The sequence below is a fragment of the Mesoplodon densirostris genome, chromosome 12, assembly GCF_025265405.1.
Source record: "Mesoplodon densirostris isolate mMesDen1 chromosome 12, mMesDen1 primary haplotype, whole genome shotgun sequence".
Taxonomy (NCBI): Eukaryota; Metazoa; Chordata; class Mammalia; order Artiodactyla; family Ziphiidae; genus Mesoplodon; species Mesoplodon densirostris.
The window spans coordinates 12,271,693-12,293,692 of NC_082672.1; the positions used below are offsets into that span (position 1 = coordinate 12,271,693).

The 22,000-nt window shown below is 38.5% G+C and overlaps 1 protein-coding gene across 1 annotated transcript in view; it reads left to right on the forward strand.

The window, feature by feature from the left end:
- The first annotated feature begins 6,149 nt into the window (after positions 1-6,149).
- Positions 6,150-22,000, forward strand: part of TFB1M (transcription factor B1, mitochondrial) — a 77,588-nt gene continuing 61,737 nt past the window's right edge. Inside the window, exons 1-2 of the mRNA XM_060114508.1 lie at positions 6,150-6,325; positions 9,030-9,181. Coding sequence (XP_059970491.1) covers positions 6,193-6,325; positions 9,030-9,181 — 285 coding nt within the window. The 5' untranslated portion in view covers positions 6,150-6,192. The remainder of the gene's footprint in view (positions 6,326-9,029; positions 9,182-22,000) is intronic.

Below are 22,000 nucleotides of genomic sequence, written 5' to 3' on the forward strand. Positions count from 1 at the left end.
GCGGACTTCCAACCACTGCGCCACCAGGGAAGCCCCTGGGAGGCATTTTTAATAGAAATAATAGTTTAAGTCATGATTGGATTCCTGAGTGAAACCACAAAAGCTTATTAACGCAAAATATAATATATAAATTATAGTATGATATGGTACAATGTGATAAAATATGATATGGTTAATATAATGACACTATGTAATATAATGAACACAATATAATATAAATTAATGATTACAATTATTACAGCCCTAAGCCAGCACTCTCATTTCCCTCCCCACTGTCTCTCCCATGTGCAAGTCTCATGAGCAAACTGTTATTTATATAGTCTACAATTACAGGATTTCAGTCACAATACTATGTGTATACATTTCAAAACACGATTTAACATTTGTAATGATAATTTAATACTTTGTTTTGCACTGCCACTTGATTTGGTTTAATATAACTGTTACCTAAACCTTTCTGCCTAATTAGAACCACTCACCCTTCCTTGCCCTCACAAAAGAACAACAGAAGTATTGAAGAGGCTAAAAGGAATAAGGTTTTTAAACTGGGTACAAGTAAGACCAAATGACACATTTGTTTTAAAGTGTAACATTTGTAATTCCAGCCTAAAGATAATCCTCTGATGTCAAAATTGTCAATGTCTCTAAATAATGAAGTAAAAGAATAAAAAGTCAATATGCAACAGCCAAGCTCAATAAAAATCTGCAGAAGGGAAAGTCATCTTTCATGACAGCCACAGAATAATAAACAGGCAGGTAATCCTCTGAGCTTACTTTGTCATATGTTACAACAACAATATGGGAACTACATTCTAACGGTTGTTTGACTTCAGTACCGTAAGAGTGTCAACAATTCATATGTTGATTATATGTAACTTGATATAGATCTGCTAGATACATGTGTTCAGACAGGAAAAGGGAAAAAGTATTAACATTTATGAAGTATCTTCAATGTGTTGGGACTATATTTGGTCCATTATATTCATTATCTTATGAGGTAGAATGATACATAATATTTTATAATATCTTAATATTGCAAAAATTTTTGTAATGCTATAAGTTATCTGTTACTAAACTCATGTTATAAAGATACTGTATTAGTGTTCTGTTGCTACTGTAACAACTTAGCATAAATTTGTTGGCTCAGCACATAAATTTGTCTTCCAGTTCTGTAGTTCAGAAGGGTGAAATGGGTCTCACTGGACTAAAATCAAGATGTCACCAGGGCTGTGTTCCTTTCTGGAGGCTCTAGGGGAGGACCCTGTTCCTTGCCTTTCCATCTTCTAGAGTGTCCCCATACCTTGAAGGTTTTACCCACTCAGCTCTTGGCCTTCTTCCTCCATCTTCAAAGTCAACAATATTCGACCATGTCCTTCTCACGCTGCTTTGTCTCTGGTTTTCTTTCAATTCCCTCTTCCACTATTAAAGACCCTTGGGGTTACACTGGGCTCACCCAAATAATCCACGATTGGACAGTTTAGGAGAGGGGAAGTATAGTATGACAGAGGAATATGGTAAATTCAACAGCAGTCTGAAGGCACTGGGCTCCAGGTGGGCCACAAGGGAAAAGGTACGGTGCCAACAGAGCTGCTCTGGCCCTCCTCCTCTGACCAAGCCTCTCCATCCTTCTTCCTTCTGTTTTCACCAGTCCCTTCTCAACTAGAGGAATAGGCAGCCAGCTGCTGTGAATAAATTACAACTCACTAACTTGTACCGACAAGAATGAGGATCCCAGGCCAGCTATGTGCCCACCGGCACTGCCATCCTCCTATGGCCTTGGCCTACACTCTTTGGTCTTTGGGGCTTGAGCTAGAGATGGGAAAGGAGAGGGAACCTAGAACAGAGAAAGAAGGAACAGATGTGGCCTGAGTGTCTAGTCCACCCCGTAGTCCCTTTGCTGGGGAGGGACAGGGAGCTGTCACCAAGATGCCCAGGGAGACCCATTTACTTGCTGTTCACAGGGTCTCCTCATTCACAGAGCAGTTTGTTCCCACGTAAATTTTTTAATGCATGGAAAAGCCTTAAATGCAAATGTATTCATATTCACAGTTTTATTTATTCTTAACCTTTTTTTCTCCCAATTAAATGTTGAGGCTTAAACTAATAAGCAATTGATATAATACAAGCTAATTATTTTTGCAGTGCCTTTAGCATATGTTGACTTCTTCTTCATTCACAAAAAGATCTGCTTTATTCTGTAGGAAAGATCCCTACCCCCAGCTCTGAGTCATCCTGAGTGGAAAGGGTTGCCTGCTCTCACCACCTCATTAGGATACTTGACAACAGTTTACAGATCTTTGGGGATAATCAGCAGGCTTTCAAATACTGCCTGTAACCGTGATAAACACTATATTTAAAAAAAATAGTGTAACTCTTACATGGTTCCCTCGGGCAATTAGCCTGTGTTGCTTGCCATCATTGCCCTGCTTCCATCTGCAAAGAATAAGCATTCGGTCTGTCTGCTCAGAATTATCATGTATTTCCTTCTTCCCTCGAGGTAGGTCACTAGATTCCTTTGTGAACAGTGGGCATCAAACAGTCAATGTTTAATGACTGTTAAGTGACAAACAGTCATTAAAAAAAAAAACTAAATAGTGCAACATGTATCTCAACATTTCTCTAGAGCATGGAGTCATATTACATGGAATTATAAAATACTATCAGAAAAGGGCACTCTACATACCATAATAGTCATTTTTAAAAGTTCAATTTGGCAATTCCTGGCCACACTGAATTTTCGCTGAAAATTCCCACATGGCAGAAAGATACTGCTTTTTGTGGCTTTCAGGTCTCTTTCAGGGAACTGTAAAATGACAACCTTTTAGAATTAGCACTTTTTCTGTAAATAGACACTAAATTACTTATACCAAACAAAGTCACCTATGCATTTTCATTAAAATAATACTAAAATGATAAGTAATTGTCCTATATATCCATCTTGGGATTTATGAGGATTAGAATTCTGTACTGTAGTTTAGTAGAAATCACTTGTTCTTCATCTGCACTGATAGGTGGGGCTAGGAATTTCTGTATTAATTATAATATTTTAGCGTATTAAAATTTATATCTAGATGAAGCAGATACTTCAAAGCTTCAAAACTCATGAAACTGCATACGTCTCTTTTAAGGGATAAAACTGTTTGCATTAATACGTGAAATACACTACCAAAACACCCCCTGCTGATTTCATAGGCTTTGCAGGGAGTTATGCAAAATTTTCTGAAAACTAAAAGACTGAGGATGAGATATTTATGATGATAAAAATTAGATCTCAAGAACTATTAGAAGCTTGGAAGATTCTCTTAAGGTGGAATTTTTAAATTCAGTTCAGCAACTATTTAATACACACCAGAGGTAAAAGAGCCTAGCAGAGTCAGAAGATTGGAGTTTGAGCTGTGCCCTTGCTGGCAGCATAGCAGGGCACACTGAATATCTTTATAAACCTCCACCACGGAATTGAAATGAGAATTAACTGAAGTAACTGTTTTGGGAATAAAAGGTCATCACCTCTCAAATATTGATTATTAAGACGGTATGGCATAAGACAATAATTCTCATATTTAGATGTGGAAACAAATTCTTAGGAATGCACCAATTCTCCATGTAAATGTGTTTTTGCCCTTTAAATTTTTGTTTTGTTTTTATGTTAATGTTAATCTTTTAAAAAGTTCACGTGAGCACATTCTGGATCATCTGAATACCCTCCTTCTAACTGCCATGCAACATGTGGTACTCATGATAGCATTAGTGCCAAGTAATTGGACTTCATTTGTTTCGAAGCTAATGAAAACAGACACAAGCTGACTTAACATGTAGCTTTCACGTTCCTCCAAGACAAAGGCAAGCGACAATGGCAAAACTTCTGAACGAAGATTTGGTGGTAGTTTGGATCCAGAAAACTGATGAGAAAATTCCATCATTACGTGGTACACTATAGCATTTGGCAAAGCTGAACTTAAAAAAACAGAATCCTGCCAGTCTGCATCAAGAGCAGTGATTTAACATCATGCATCATCTGTACCGATTTTGTAGCTTTAAATATGTATTTACTGTAATTGTGTTTTAGTTAGTCATATGAAAACTATAAACCTAAGTTTATATTCACATTCAGATTCTATATATTTAAAATAAGATTATTAAAATTAACATATATTAAATAATTAACTTTAAAATAATTTAATACTTGAGGGGTGTGGACAAGATCAGAACTCAGAAAAGAAAGAACTCAGGTTAAGTCTTCTAAGTCAAATGACTTCATCTCCCTCTATTTCTTCACAGAAATAAGGATAATAATCTCATCCACATAGGACTGTTGTGAGGAATAAATGAAACAATGAATATAACTGTGAATGAATACCTTCCCAGCCCTTACTGTGGAAAGTAAGGGCTCTGAATCAAGAGTCTAGACTTTCAGCCTACATTTCTATGCCACCTTGGGCAAATCACCTTAACTTTATGGGAGTCACTTCCCAATTTTCTAAAGCTAGGAGGTAGACCAGATCAGATTACCTTACAGTTCCTTATAATATAGCTGTAACAGCAGGTGGTTGGGTTTTCCGTTGGGATTTCAATGGACTCCTCATTTCCAAATCATACCCACAGTTACTTGGCTTTCCATTAGATTTATTTTAAACTTACTATTTCAAGAAATATAAAATTTTATCCTTCACTTGTGACCAATGAGCAATTCACAAAAAAAAACAGGGTTAGAAAAGCTAAATTCTCCCATCTGTCAGAGAGATTTTTAATATCTTTCTTTGCTTTGTTGTTTTCCATCCTAGGCAAGTCATATGACCTCTCCACTGCACTGCTTAAAAAGCAGGCTCTGGACACAGAATTGTGAATTTAAATCCTGACTCTACCACTTTTTATCTGGGCAGCCTAGGGCAAATTGCTGAACCTAAGCCTTAATCTTTTGTAACAATTAAGGAGATGATGGTCCTAAAGCACTCAGCTGTGAAGCCTGATACTTTGGAAAAGCTCAGTGAATGTTAGCTATTATCAGTATTATCATGTTTAATTTTCCTTCCCTTTCATCCTTCGTTTTCCAGTTGCTACAAAGAGAGGCTTGCAGCATGAAGGGGCAATAAGAAAACTCTGGGGAGCTACGCAAGAGGTGACAAACAATTCTCAATTCGTAGGCAGGTTACCAGAAAGAGCAGCCACCACACGCATCAGGAAACCTAGATTGGATCTGGGTTCTACAGTTTTCTAGCTTTCTGAGTTTCATTAAGGTATCTCACCTCTCTAAAGTTTTTGTTTCCTCCGCTCTAAACGGAGGCTAGTAGTATTTGCCCTATTTATTTCACAACACTGTTAGTGAAAGGTTCAAAAACAAGTATTTTATATATACACGAAAACACTTCCTAAAGCCTAAAGTGCTAAACAAAGTGGTTTTTCTAATTGATAACATTCTGAAGGGACAGGAGTTGGGTTCTGCTCTGGCTCTCTCACGAACAAGCTGTGCTGATGTTGTTTAACTCCTCTGGGCCGCATTCACCTGCCAGATAATTAGAGCAGTAACTGCCATCTTTGACTGCGGCTTTACCACACAGCATGCACTGCTCTACGTTCTGGATCTACACACCAGGAGACTTCTCTCAGCGCCACAATTTTAAAGCAGACATTATGTTCACTTAACAGATTAAAAACAAATAGTAACAATAAGGCCAAGAGAAGTTAGAAACCTGCTATCCCGCACCTGCAGTGCTGAGGTTCTAAAAACACCTAACCATAAGAGAGTTATTAGCAATCAACAATTTTGCCTCTAATCACCCGCGACCCCTCACAGAGAGGCTGTAGGTAAGCCCATTCACCTGGAGAACTTCATCCACCAATCCCTGGATCCGACCCTCCCCGTTCCTGCCCGGGCCCCGCCTCGCCCCGCCCCACCCACGGGCCGCTCCGGCCACAGCCCAACCACTAGAGGCCCGGCGCCGTAGACACCTCCCCCGCCCTCACGTGCGGAAACCAGCGTGTACCCAGACCGCACCGCGCTTACCGGACGCGGAGCATGCGCCATGTGTGCGCCCGGACTTCCTGTTCGCGTCCCATCGCTTCCGGCGGGGTACGTCTGACCAATAAGACAGGCTCGGAGGCGGGCCATAGTACTACCCGGCTCTTCGCCCGCCTTTACTTAAGGAACCGCGGGGGAGGGGCCTGCGTGAGACCTATGCGGCCAGGTCGGGGCTCATGGCTGCCTCCGGGACGGCCGGCACTTTCCGTCTCCCGCCGTTACCCACGATTCGAGAAATCATTAAGTTGTTTAGACTGCAAGCCGTGAAGCAGCTATCCCAGAATTTTCTCTTGGACTTGAGGCTGACAGGTGGATGGTTTATCACTGCTCCCCGGATGTCTTCCCCCCGCGTCCCTGGGGCGTGGGTCGTGGTGGGGGGGGGGGGTCGCGCGGACCCTGCGGGCGAGTGATGGGGGTCAGGGACAGGTGTGCAGTGGACTTAAGTCAGGCCCCGAACTGAAAACTCCGGAGTCCCGCCGCCCAGGGGACGTGGAATGCGTTGTTTGCTCAGGGGTGTTTGCCGTGGGCTCTTGAAAGCAGGTTGTGCGGACGCCGAGCAAACACTAGGCGTAGAAGGGGTCGCGTTTCCTGAAAGGCGGTTTTGGAATTCGAGGCTCGGTGTTAACAATACGAAATACACTGCACGTGCTGACTAGATTGGCTTTTTATGCAGTTAACTTAGAGCAGGGATTTTATCAGTAACAATGTCGGCAGTGTCAGTTTCATGGGATTCGTTATTTAAACGTTTACCTGTTGAGTCTAAAATCCTCGAGGGTGCAAATATTCATTTCGTAAATACATATTAAACCAGCCCCTATGTGCTAGAGCTGAAGATGGGATATGGGAGTGAGCAAGGCGAAGTCTGTCCCCAAGGAGCTTACATTTTAGTCAGTTTATATTCCCACTCCTGAAGTAACATTTAAAGTACAATAAAATTCACCTGTTTGAAGCGCACAGTGTGATACATTTTGACAAACGTGTATATTCGTTTAACCTCTACCGCCGTTTCTGAGTGTTGGTCGTTCTAAAAGATGAGACTTCAATAATAACGATGTATATCAAATATGTCCCCTAGTTCACGGTTGGAATACTTAACGTTTCTAAGGTTTTGATATTTCATTCTGTTTGGCCCCTCTTCAGAAACTGAAAGGATCATTAATCCCACCCCGAAAGTTCATCTTCTGTTAAATGAAGTACAGTCCACAAAGCATGGATAGGATGTTTTATCTTTTGGACATAGAATAGCAGTGTGGACAGGCCAGTAGCAGTATAACTGGGTAAAATAGCTTAACGTGGTTTCAGTTTTCTCATCTTTTAATTCGAGGAGAGCTCTACTATAAGAGCTTTAAAAGGTTACCCACCTCTCAGATTCTTAGCTTCTGGTAGTAAACCAGAACCAACCTTTTCTACTAGTCATTAGCCACATTCTAGGTATAGAGCACCTTTTTCAGGACTGAAAATACAGGTCTTTATATTTCCAGAAGAATCCTTCATGTACATTTTTTCATGTGAGTCTTTTCACCTTTAGGAATAAATTCTGGAATCTAGGTACTCTTATTCCCTTTTCTATAGGAACCAAAGTGAAGGGAAATTAAGGTACTTGTGTGAGGTGAGAAGCTCAGGTGTGAGCAGAGCAAGATGAAACCCAAGTGTAGTGAATTGACAGTGCCTCTTTGATAGTCATTTGTATTTGAATGTTTCTGAAAAGTTTTGAAAAGTTTAAGGTGGAACAACTGTCCTACCTACTGTGATAGCTCTCCATTAAAAAAAATGAGAATATTAAATTCACGATACCCGTGCTTAATGCAGACTCTTGTTCCCTCCGAGAGGCATTGGTCTTTAGTGCAGGAAGGATTGGCTTTAGGATTTACACCTGAGCTGGAGTCCCTTCTCTTCCATTTGCTTTCTAGGTGACCTCACCCAAATAAAATAGTAAACAAGGAAACCAGGAAGTGTAGAGAAGTTAAACTGGGATAGTAGTTCTTAGTTAATGGGCTGTAAGGATTTGCTGTGAGAAAACATGTAAAGCACCTGTAACAAATAGATGGTCAGTGGGTGCAAGTTTTCTCCTGGCACCCATTAAAGAGAAAACTATTTTTGGATGGTTGAGAGCCTGTTTTTGCCTCAGCCTACAAGGATGGGTTATCAATAATACAAGCAAAAATGAGACTGTACGGTATCAGTGAACAATGCAGTGAAGTGCTGGTATGTTTTCAGTGGCTAAATTTCCACTATCCCAAGAAGCCCAATTGCTTGGATTTTAATATCTCAGTCAATAAAACCAGTCTGTTTGTGTTTCCAGAAGTGATGGTTGATTGCAGTGAATCCTCAGTAAAATGCTTTTCCATGATTTCTTAAGGTCTGCTAACTTAGATCGATTAATTAAAAAATTAATTTCTCGTATCAACTTGCACGTTTGCAAAGCTTAAAAAACCTCCACTGCTAAATGTCACCTTTTCCTGAAAATAACCAAGAATCCAACTTTCTGCAAGTCCTACCAGCTAGGAACTTGCTGCCATTGCCATATTGACCACCAACTAGATGCCTGCTAGTAAAAATAGAGACTGCCAGCACTTTTTGCTTCTGAATTTTTAACTAGCAGCACTGGAAATTGAGTGTGAAAGTCGTCTTGCTTATTCAGATATTGAGTGTTCAACAACTGTAGAGAAGTGATGCGTGCTTTTCCAGGCAGTTCTTCTTAGGAATTGATTGGTTTGGCAGAGGAACAGGTAGAAAAGACCATGTCGGCTAAATTTACGTTAAGGAAATTTGTTATGGTAATCTTATTTTTATTAAGGGTTTGGTACAATTCACCAGTTATATGGTAGAATATTGAATGGCCACTATATGTTGGTTTAGGTTGAGCGTTAAATAATCGGATAAATATATCTTATGTATAAAAGATTAGTTGATTGAGTAATTGCTGATAAGAATTTGTGTAGATTATTTTTCTTTTTAAATTCCATATGTTGAAATTTGCCAAGGTAATCGACTGAAACTTTCTTTTCTCTAGATAAAATTGTAAGGAAAGCTGGCAGTCTGACAAATGCTTATGTTTATGAAGTGGGCCCTGGGCCTGGGGGAATCACAAGATCCATTCTCAATGCCGGTGTTGCTGAACTGCTGGTGGTTGAAAAGGATAGTCGTTTTATTCCTGGATTACAGGTGAGATACTTGGTGTCTCTTTTAGGAGGCAAAAACTCGATATAAATCTTCAAACATTGCTTCTTAAACCCCAGGGTATCCAAGGATTCTGTAGTTTGCTCCTCAAACTGCAGCTCTCCAGGCTTCGTTCCAGAGATTCTGATTCCATAGTCTGGAGTGGTATAGGAATCTGCATTTCTAGCCAGCATGCCCACATGAACTCTTGGCCACAGCTTGAATAAACCTGCTTTATGCATTGATACTAAACAAACTTCCTTGTGTGACCATTTTTTTTTATCTACTAATAGCTGTGCATGTCATGGCCCATTCTTTCAAAAATAAGTAAAACCAAGTAATGCCAATACTGACTTCTGAGAACCTCATTTAAATTCAGAAAATCATGTCTACAAGCAAAAGATGAAGACATATGCCTCATTGAGAGAGACTAATTGTTAAGCTTAGGCATTTGTGTAAGGATTTTTTAAGTGAAGAAATTAAGTTGTACCATTGTACATGTAGAGTTAAGATGAGGTTTAAATGAAATGATACATGCATCTAAAACAGTAGGTGATGTCATATGGGAAATATTTGAAGGAATTGGGTGTGTTTCAACAGGAGAAGAGAAGCCTTGAGTGAGGGGATTGACAGCTGCCTATCAAAGGCTGTGGTGGGGAGGATCAGCTTGCTTTGGTCTTCTCTAGACGAGAACTAAAACAAATAGGTAAGAATTGAGGGAGGCAGATGTGGATTTAAAATGAGGAGGGACTTATATTTTTGGAACAGTGGCAAACAGTGGAACAGATTATATCAGGGATCTTGTAAAGGGAATTCTTCATGGGGGGCACTTAATGCACTTAAAAGGGCCTTTGTTTGATTCCTCTGCAATTCTGAAACTTTAAAAGAGCCCTTAGCCTTTAGTTCATATGAGTAGCAATTTATTAGGCGAGTCCAGCCGAATAATAAAATTATCTACATTGTTACTTTCATACAAGAGGACAGATTGGTTTAAAATTAGGACATTCTGATACTTTTGTATGTATTAATGGATAAATGTTTAATTTCTGCCAGAACAGTTAGAAAAAATTTGTTTGAAAATCTAGGGCTTTGTGTTCATGCCTCTGAATTTTTTTAGAAACCTAGTGATTTTTTTCTCATTATTTTGCTATTTCTAGTTTTTATGCTTTAAACAATTAGGTATTTAGTTTCATCTAATTTTGCCAGCCTTTATTGATAGAATTGGTTTCAGATTTATAACTTTATTTGAGGAAAGAGCGGTGTATCAGTGGGAGGTGGAAGTGATAATATTGTTATTTTTGGTGAGAGCATAAGGTGATAAAAAGAAACTGAATAACACTACGTAATTCCCTGCAGGTTTATTTATCTAACCCTTTTGTGGGCATAGAGAAGAAGACTCATCTGACTTTTTTCCCCTTAAAGGGGCATCTTAACCCTAAATCTCACCCTCTCTTATGTGTAATTCTTTCTCATTAGGCAGGGAGGTGAATCACATTTCTCATCGCCAGCTTAATTTATATATTCTCCTCTCTGATCTCAACTAAAGATCTTTGAAGACAGACTAAACCACAACTGTACTCTTCTCACCTGCCCCCCCCCCACCGCCTACGCAAGTTCCTGCACTCCTAACCTCTGCCTTGTTTTATTTGTCGCATGAGATTTCTTATTGTCTGACACACTATATGTTCTTCTTTGTTGTCAGTCTCACGCCGTGGAATGTAAGCGCCATGAGGGTAGAGATTTTTGTTCGGTTTGTTCCCTGACATGTAAGGGTGCCTGACACATAGCAGGTGTTCAGTGATGTCTCATGTGGGAGATAAAAAGGTTGTCTCTCTGTCTTTGTAGGGATCTATCTAATAAGCTGATTAAATGTGTTATTTAATGGTGAAAGTGAATAATTGTGTAGCATTGATTATCAAAAGAGTTTTGTGCTTTTTTTTCCTAACCATGAAGGTTGATTTCAAGGTAAATTACTGTGCAAGAAATGTGTATTTGACTTCTTTTTTGTTTCTGTAGAAGAGGCAAAATTAATTTTTAGTGTCTTATATGCATGAAAGGAATTTACATTAAAAAAATGTTGGGTACTAAAATATCAAATAGACTTCTTTTTCCTGTAAAGAATGTTTCAATATGTAAAACCACTTTCTTTTAGAGGTACTAAATTAATCATAAAACTCAGTGAAGGCAGAAGGAGAGTGATCTATTTTAAGGATTCCATTTTAGTGATACCTAAGCTAATAGAATTACTTTTTAAAGAAATTATAATAATTTATAAAATGTCTGCTAGCTGAAAGTATGTCATTTGTAGCTTAATTCAATTCTTAAAATATTATCATGAGGCAGCCTGAGGGAAAGAACATAGTGATAACATAGGTTTCACTATCAGCATGTTGGAATGTAAGAAAACATGTCTAATACGTGGAAGCATTATAGTATGAGTTTGTAGCGAAGAACAGACTGTTAACATCAAATGGCTTGTGTTTGATTTCAGGCTGTACCGTTTACTATTTATATGACTTTGGGCAGGTAACTCTCTCTCTGTGCCTTGGTTTGCTCATAGGATTGTTATGGATTAAATGAATGCCTTATCTTAGTGGGCACTCAGTACGATTTTTGATATAAGTAATCAATTAAATTATCATCCCCATGCCTTGGGCACTTTTGGTAATTAAGGATTGTTCATGAGACTGCTAATCTGGAAAGAGGTATAGGAGAAAAGTAATGTTACTCCTTTGGAGCACTAGAAAATCCCCAGTGCTGTGGAAACATTGGGACTTTCTCCAACTCATCAAACTAGTATTGGACATGTGGAGCTTCTTTCTCTCTTATTGTGGTTGCATTTTCTTGTGATTGTGCATAAAACTTAGTTTTTATCATGTACAGTTTATCAATTTTTTTTAATTTGATGCTTTTTACACCTTAGTTTTAAAATAATTGGCCAAAACTAAGAATTTCTCCTACATTTTCTTCTGGATGTTTTATCTGGATGTGGAATCTAAAAACAACAACAGCAACAACAAAACAAAAGTGAACTCGTAGCTGCAGAGAACAGATTGGTGACTGCCAGAGGCTGGGGGTTGGGCTTGGGTGAACTGGGTGAAGTTAGTCAAAAGGTACAAACTTCCAGTTATAAAATAAGTCCTGGGGATGTAATGTAGAGCATGCTGACTACAGTTAATACTGTACGGTATGTGTTAAAGTTGCTAAGAGGGTGAATCTTAAAAGTGCTCATCACAAGAAGAAAAATTTGTGTGTGGTGATAGTTTCACAGTGTACACATATATCTAATCATTATGCTGTGCCCGGAAACTAATATAATGTTATATGTTAATTGTATCTCAGTTTTTTAAAAAGTTGAATGCTAATTGAGTTGAAAGCTTATTTCCTGAATAATGTACAAATTCTTAGAATCATAAGCAACATAAGATCCAGTGGTTTTCAAAGTTCAGTTGACCCTAGAGCAACACGGATTTGAACTGCAGTGGTCCGCTTATACACAGATTTTTTTTCAGTAAATACATGCAGTACTACACTATGCAAGGTTAGTTGAATCTGAGGTTGAACAGGTACAGAGGGCTGATTATGGGACTTGAGTATCTGTGAATTTAGGTATTCTCGGCAGGTCCTAGAACCAATCCCCTGCAGATACCAAGGGATGATTGTAAATGGGAAGGAGAAAAATAAAATCCCTCTCCAATTTTCCAAGTGTTGATTAAGTAGAGACCTTAATTTGGTAGTTAGAGTGCCGCCTCGTTGGTTTGCTCCAAGTGAGCCAAATTATAAACTCTGCCAGAACTTGCCCTCCTCTTGTTCTAAACATTCCGTGACAAAACAAAAATTACAGTGAAAGGCAGAAGTCTCACTTTGATCTTCTTTTTGCACAATGAGAGGAACATGAACCTTGAAAATCTACAAATCTACAGTTTGGAGTAAAATATTACAATAAATCCCTATGAATCACTATGTAATATTAGTTCCTTACAATGAGCAGAAAAATTATGAAGATATCTCTAAAATACTTTCAGTAAGGAAACTTGTTTAGACACTAATCTTAGCGAGATCATTCTAACTCTAAATTCTCAAAATGGAGTTAATATAATTTGCTTCCACCTTACCCCATATAAGTGCATGAAATTTTAGCACTTAAATTTAATGCATGTTTTAGAGTCACAGTACTTTGAGAAAATTTTTTTAAAAAAGCCAAAACCCAAACTAAGAATTTCTCCTGTCTTCTAGAAGTTTCGTAGTTTTAACTTTTACATGTAGACCTATGACACATTTTGAGTTAACTTTTGTATATATTGTGATGTAAGGGTAAAGTGGGGTTTTTTTTTTTCACCATTTGTTGAGAATATTATCTTTTCCTCATTGAGTTGCCTTGTTACTGTTGTCAAAAATCAATTAGTTTTATGTGTGTTGGTCCATATCTGGACTTCCAGTTCTCTTTTATTGATCTATAGGTCTGTCTTTTCACCAGTACCAATCTGTGTTGATTACTGTAGCTTTATAGTAAGACTTGAGAGCAGGTCATGTAAGTCTTCCAACCTTGTTCTTCTTTTTCAAAATTGTTTTTGCTATTCTAGATCCTTTGCATTTCCAAATAGTTTTAAAATCATATTGGCAATTTCCACTTAAAAAAAAAAAACCTCATGTGATTGCGATTGGATTAAAACTGTAGATCACTTTAGGGAGAACTGGCATCTTAATAGTATCGTCTTCTGATCCATGAACGTGATATATTGCTCCATTTATTAGGTTTTCTCTAATTTCTCATGGCCATGTTTTATAATTCTCAGTAGACAAGTCTTGCACACCTTTTGTCATATTTACCCTTAACTTTCATATTCTTTGATACTATTGTACGTGGTATTGTTTTTTTTTTTTTTTTTTTTTTCGGTATGCGGGCCTCTCACTGTTGTGGCCTCTCCCGTTGCGGAGCACAGGCTCCGGACGCGCAGGCTCCGGACGCGCAGGCTCAGCGGCCATGGCTCACGGGCCCAGCCGCTCCGCGGCATATGGGATCCTCCCAGACCGGGGCACGAACCCGTATCCCCTGCATCGGCAGGCGGACTCTCAACCACTGCGCCACCAGGGAGGCCCGTGGTATTGGTTTTTAATTTTAACTCAAAGTTGTTTGTTGTTACTATGTAGAAATACCATTTATTTTTAGATATTGACTTTGTATCCTACAACCTTGCTATACTCACTTATTAGTAGCTGTTTTGTAGATTTCCTTAGTATTATCTGCATATATTAATATGTCATCTGCAAATAAAGACAGTTTCACCTCCTCCATTCCAATCTATTTGTCACTATTTTTCTTCATCTTGCACCAAGACCTACAGTACAGTGTTTAACAGAAGTGGTAGGAGTAAACATCCTTGTCTTTCTCGGGTCTTAGGGGAAAAGCATTCAGACTCTTAACCATTGAGTACGATGTTAGTTGTAGGTTTTTCCTGGATCTCCTTTTTCCGGCTGAAGAAGGACCCTTCTGTTCCTAGTTTGCTGAGAAGTTTTTTGTTTGTTTTAAATAATGAATGGATGGGAGGGAGGGAGACACAAGAGGGAAGAGATATGGGAACATATGTATATGTATAGCTGATTCACTTTGTTATGAAGCAGAAACTAGGACACCATTGTAGGGCAGTTATACTCCAATAAAGATGTAAAAAAAATAATAAAAATAATGAATGGATATTGGATTTGTAAGAATACTTTTTCTGAGTTTTTGAGATAATCGGATGGTTTTCTTTTTTAATTAATATAGCAAATTATATTGATTTTTCTAATGGTAAAGAAACCATCTGTAGAATCTGTAATGATGTCACCTCTCTCATTCTTGATGTTGGTAATTGGCATATCTCTCTTTACTGGTCAATCTGGCTACAGAGTAGTCAACTTTATTGATCTTAAACAAAAACAGCTTTGGAATCACTGATTTTTCTCTATTGTTTTCTTATTTCATAGATTTCTGCTCTGAAATTTTTGTTCCTCTTGCTTTGGGTTTAATTTGTTCTTCCTATAGTTTAAGGTGGAAACTGAAGTCATTGATTTGAAGCCTTTCATATTTTCTTATAGGTGTTAGTACAATAAATCTCCCTCTCAGTACACCTTTAGGAGAATCCCACAAATTTTGATATGTTGTTTCATTTTCATTGCATTCAGAATTTCCTTTTTCTTTTTAGATATTAAAGAAAGACTTTAGCTCAAATTTCCCTTATAGTTTCTTATTTGACTTGTGGATTATTGAGAAGTGTATCATTTAGTTTTCAAATTTGGGGGCTTTTCAGATCTCTTTCTGTTATTAATTTCTAGTTTAATTCCATTGTAATCAGAGAACATACTTTGCAGGAGTTGAATCATTTTTTATTAATTCAGACTTGTTTATGGCATATGGAATATGATCTGTCTTGGTAAACGTTTCTTGAAAAGAATATGCATTCTGCTGTTGTTGGATGCAGCATAAATTTCAATTAGGTCAGTTGGCATTACTCAAGTCTTCTATCTCCTTAGTGATTTTCTGTCTACTTGTTCAATCATTTATTGAGAGAAAGGTATTGAAATCTTGTACTCTAATTGCAGATTTGTCTGTCTCTCCTTGCAGTCCTATCAGTTTTTGTTTCAACTATTTTTAAACACCGTTTTTAGGTGCATAAACATTTAGGATTGTTATATCTTTGTTACGGATTGGCTTCTTTATCATTTTGAAATGAACTTCCTGATCCCTGGTGATATTCTTTCCTCTGAAATCTACATTGTCTGATATGAATATAGCCATTCCATCTTTCTTTTGATTAGTGTTAGAATGGTATATCTTTTCCATCCTTTTTACCTATTTCTGTTTTTATATTTTAAGTGTGTTTCTCATAGGCAAGTGTGTAGTGCGTCTTGCATTTTTCCCACCACTCTGGCCATCTCTGCCTTATGTATTAGTTTTCTATTGCTGCTGTAGCAAATTACCACAAATTCAGTAGCTTAAAATGACTTTTCTCTTACAGTTCTGGGGGTCAGAAGTCTAAAAGCAGGGTCAGCAGGGCTGTATTCTGCTGGAGGCTTCAGGGGAGAATGTTTCCTTGCCTTTTTCAGCTTCTAGAGGCCACCTGCCCTCATTAGCTCATGTACCTCTCGCTTCTACATCTCTACCATTGCCTCTAATCCTCCTGCCTCTCATCACCTTTGTGATTACATTGGGCCCACTTGGATAATGTAGGCTTATTTCCCCATCTCAAGATCTTTTTTTTTTTTTTTTTTTTTGCGCGGTACGCAGGCGTCTCACTGTTGTGGCCTCTCCCGTTGCGGAGCACAGGCTCCGGACGCGCAGGCTCAGCGGCCACAGCTCACGGGCCCAGCCACTGTGCGGCATGTGGGATCTTCCCGGACCGGGGCACAAACCCGTGTCCCCTGCATCGGCAGGTGGACTCTCAACCACTGCGCCACCAGGGAAGCCCCCCATCGCAAGATCTTTAATCACATCAGCCAAGTTCCTATTACCATGTAACATCACCTAGTCACAGGTTCCAGGGATTAGGATGTGGATCTTTGTGGGGCCAGTAGTCAGTCTACTGCAGTTGATTATCTATAGCTCTGTATTTTATTATTTGAGTGGCTTATTGAAGGTGTATAGTATACGTCTGTCTTTAACGTATCCCAGTCTGTCTTCAAGTAATTACGTATACCACTTCATGGATAGCATACAGATCTTACAATAGTATACTCGCATCTCTTCCTGCCAGGCCTTCGTGCTGCTGTTGCCGTATTTCTCCATATGTTATAAAGTTCACAATGCAATGTTATTTTTTGTTTTAAAAGTCAACTCTATGTTAAAGACACTTAAATAATAAGCAAACATTCTTACCTAGTGACCCCTGTGGTTACTATTTTGAGTGCACTTCTTCCATATTTCTATTTAGTATCATTTCCTTTCTACCTGAAAAACTTTCTTTAGCATTTCTTGTAGTGTGGATCTCCTGGTAATAAATCCTTTTTAGTATGTCTGGAAAAGTGTTTTATTTTGCCTTTGTGTTTAAAAAACATAGTGTCAGGTTTTTGGGTTTTTTCAGTGCTCTTAAGATGTTGCTCTGCTATTTTCTTACTTGTGTTGTTTCTGACAAGAAATCTGTCATTCTTATCTTTGCTTCTGTCTTTTTTCTCTGGCTGTTTTTAAGACTTTTTTTCTTTATCACTGGTTTTGAGCATTTTCATCATGATGTGCCTGGTGTCATTTTCTTCGTGTTTCTTGCCCGTGGGGCAGTGAGAGCTTCTTGGATCTGCAGGTTTTCCCGCACTTCCTGTTGTCCAGTGTCTGAATATTATTGCCTCAACTATTTTGTCCGTTTCTCGTTTAAGGCAAAAGAATGTATCTGGTCTCCTGTATTTCATCTTGACCAGAGTAAGAAGCTTTAGGAGTCTTCCTAACCGTTAAGTGTTTATTTCATGGAATTTTGGAGATTGTAAGGCATTGATTATTGTTAGTATTACCTCTGGGATTTTATAGTAGGTAAATAGAGTGATTATTTTTTACTTGATAGGCAAAGTAGAGAGTTCATGGCATTGAGAATCAAATAGGCTGATGTTCAAATATCATATATGTCACTTACTAGCTTTGTGACCCTGAGCTTGCCTTTGAATCTTTTTTAGCTTCAGCTTTCTCATCTGCAGTATGGGAATGGTAGTTATCTTTTGTGGTTATCACAAGGATAGATAGAAATTTATGTAAAGAGCCTGGCCTATTGCCAGTTGTCAATAAATGGTTGCTATTATAATTATTCTCCTTCCTTGTCGTCTTGTAAAGGGACATATAAAGTAATCTAGTCATCCTGACAAAAGGAGCTGTTTTTAATCAGAGGTAGTAGAATTTTGAAATTCTTTCATTGCTAGCAAATTTTAAATAAGGAGGACTTTCTGTTGTGATAATTACATACTTTACACATGTAAGTTACTTGATATAGATATAACCGTAGTTAATCATAACATAGACAACACTCAACCAATTAGCAAAAGGTGACTTACAGCCAAAGTGATTTCCTAGTCCACTGTAAGTCGTAAGTACAGAGATCATTGCTAGAAGCAGACCCACTGACAACAGCAAGAAGTAACAGTTATTACTGTGGCAGAAAAGCTATAAAAAGCAAATATAAAACTGAAAGAAAAGGGCTTCCCTGGTAGCACAGTGGTTGAGAGTCCGCCTGCCGATGCAGGGGACACGGGTTCGTGCCCCGGTCCGGGAAGATACCACATGCAGTGGAGCGGCTGAGCCCGTGAGCCATGGCCGCTGAGCCTGCGTGTCCGGAGCCTGTGCTCCACAACGGGAGAGGCCACAACAGTGAGAGGCCCGTGTACCGCAAAAAAAAAAAAAAAAAGCTGGAAAACACAGCACTAAGGGATCATAACCATTGAGGCCACTGCTCTACAGGCAACAGTGACCCAAGTCATCAAGAAAAGGGTGAAATTGGGTGCATTGTTCTTGGGTTAGGAAGAGAATTGTGCAATACAGTTTAGAAAGATTTCCATCTGTATGTTTCTGTTTAAGAAATGTTAACACCTAAAGGAGTTACATTGGTTGAGTAGAAAATTTATTAAATCAAACATCTAATTCCTTGATGAGTCTAAGTGAGTTTCTACTGTACATGTTCTGGGCCTGTTTAAAAAGCAAAGCAGGCTGACTTTTTGAAATCATGCTGTAATCTTCACCCTTAGAAAAGTCATTTTTAACATTATCTTAAATTCCTTTTGAATAATAGCATTAGTCTTTTCTGTGTGTTCTATATAATTAAAAAACTTTTTTTAACCTATTGGTTTCATACTGTAGATTCATTATCATATAGTTTGCCTAACAGTTTAGTCCAGCCCTTATTTCAACGGTGTTTGGGTTCCTACTTTGTGGCAAGTTAGAAAGAAGATAATATCACTGGGCTGGGTAATTAATCTTTAGCCCACTGTACAGCATTGGCCGCCAGGAGCCCCTCACCATGAGAAGGTGGCATAAAACATACAAAATGGCTATTTGATAGTTTTTCTCAAGGAATTGGTAATTGGGCATAAGTACCTTATAATTGGGTATAAGTTCTTTCCGCATCAAATTAGATCACCAGCAAACTATCTCGTTAGACCATAGCTACTTGCCCCCCACAGAAAGCATTCACTAAGACCTTGACTTGTTAGAGGAGAGAGATTTTTCGGTGACCATGTGAAGAATACTTTTGCATTTGTTTTCTCACTTTTATTAAAGGAATTCTCTGTTTGTTCCTTGTACCCTTTACAAAACTTAATACCAGAAAAACACATGGTCTCTTGGAAACTGGGTATAATTACTTCCAATACTGAGTGAAAATGGTATAATTCAGTATGTCAGCTGTGAGATCTAACATCTCCAGGATTGTTACGATGTAAAGCTCTCACGATTTACATACATGTTTCTCCTATCGTGGTTTGGCTTTCTTTCTTCTTTTACAGCCTTATTTAATGAATATTTTTTACTCAAAGCTTACTCATGCCTCATTTTGGAAGAATATAGGATTGGAAACTAAAATAAAAATGATAGAATGATTTGAGTGTCTGTATAAATACCCACTTGGCTGTAATCAAGTGTGTGCATTCATAGTCAGCTGTGCCTTTGAGCACATGATGAGGCAACACCTCCAATGTTTTGAAGTGTTATTCTTGAAGGGGTGTAATAGTGATCTTTCCCACCCCTTCGTCATTCCCCACATATCATTATGATAATGAAAACATTTTCCTCTATTAGTGGTTAGTTAGAAGGTCTCTGTGTCATTGCTGAATATCATCAGGTGTTGAAATGGCTGCTGTCTGTAATCATACTGTCATTTCAGTTTGTATAGCATTTTTTTTTTCGCCTCCATAATTGCTTCAGGGCCTTCCCATAAAACTGAACACCAGCATTCATTCCTTCTGCAGTGGGGAGTGGGAAAGGGGAAGATTAAGCTACAGAGTGGTCCTGGAAAAGGTAGACCTTTTAAAGAACAGGACGACTTGCTGTTTCACTGATTGACACGTAAGCCTGAAGGGGAATCCAAAAAAAAAAAAAAAGCAACTTTAAACTTAGGAAAGGAAGGTGAATGTGTATTATATCAGGTTTCTGGTATGTAGCTGTGTGTGTCAGTGTGGAAAAAATTAACATTTCAAACTTGGTTGAGTTATCAGAGCATGTAAATTAATGCCAAAAAGCCAAATTTACATTGTTTTAATCTTAATTACTGATGACTTCATTACTTTCTATATATTGACATTGTGAAACATAAGCTTTTAGTTCTGCCTCTTGGTTTTTGGTATGCTTATTTGTTTTAATTATGTGAAGCATAATTATAGAAAAAATTTTAAGTTCTTCATTGATGATAAATGCTATCATTAAATACACAGTTTTTATACAGTAAGAACCTGTCCCATAGAGAGCTATCTCCTTTTTTATTTTTATGGTATATTGAGGTTATTATATTTTCTAAGATTAACTGTCTGGAACTCATCAGATTAAGTTTTAGCAAATCATGGTAACTTAAAATAATCCATAAGTACATTAATATCAGAGGTATGCAGTTATTTTTGCTAAACTACCATGGCTAAATGTATCAAAGTAGATGATTCCCAGACTTAAAATGTTTAGCCTCTAATTAGTATATGCATTTCAGCTATGCCTTTCTCACATTCTAATTGATTCATCAGTGAAATAAATCTTTGCAAGTTTCTGGACCCTACAAATTTTGGGAGCCCCAAATCTCGCAGTCTAGTAGAGGAGTTTTCCAGCTTCACAGAAAACTGAATGCCATTTGAGCATTCACTTATTCATTCACTTATCAAATATATATGAAGCACTACTATGTACTATTGCAGCTGCAGGGGATATTAAGGTAGATAAGAAACAGGTGCCCTTAAGGGTCTATGTTGTTGCAGGGAAAAAAAACTTAAATATACATAACTGTAATACACAGTGCTCTAAAGAAGCATGTGCAAGGCACATTGTTGACCCAAAGGTGTAAGTGATCTACAACTGGGTGCCCCGGTCCATGTCTCCTCCCTGGCTTCTGTGGTGGTGCTTTCATCCTTCCTCAGTTGCCTGAGTTAGTGAAGAGGAGAGTTAGGAGAATTAGTTAGCTTTAATTGAGCTAGAGAAGAAGGTCCAAGGGATGCTCAGGGCAAAAGTTCCGTGAATTGGAGCCAAGGTTCTCTGAGCTCCCTGAGCTGAGATTTAGTGTGGGAAGAGGGTTATGTCTTCCTTTTGTTACCTACTTTAGATGTGTTTGTTTTCATTGATTTTAGTCACTCCTGCATGTTGAGCTTTATAAGCTCAGGGATTGCATCTGTTTTCTTTTGTTGTTGTTTGTTTTTTAACTAAGGACTTCCAGAATCAAGTTTTGTGTTGGGTCCAGGGCACTTAACACAATGCAAATTTATAGATGGCTTAACTGTAAGGCTCTTTTTAGTTAGGTGCCAGCGCTTCAGTATTGTAAGAGCATTTCTTAAGATGTGATGCGAAGGTGGATGAGATGGAGGGAAAAAAAAAGGAAAGAGTACTTTTTTCCTTTATTTTTCTTTTTTACTCATAAAAACTGAAGGAAGAGGAAGGAAAGCAAATAGTGGAAGGTAGAACTAGGCTGGGAGGTAGCTTTTGTTAAAACATGCAGGGTGGGCTTTCCTGGTGGCACAGTGGTTGAGAGTCCGCCTGCCGATGCAGGGGACACGGGTTCGTGCCCCAGTCCGGGAAGATCCCACATGCCGCGGAGCGTCTGGGCCCGTGAGCCATGGCCGCTGAGCCTGCGCGTCCGGAGCCTGTGCTCCACAACGGGAGAGGCCACAACAGTGAGAGGCCCGCTT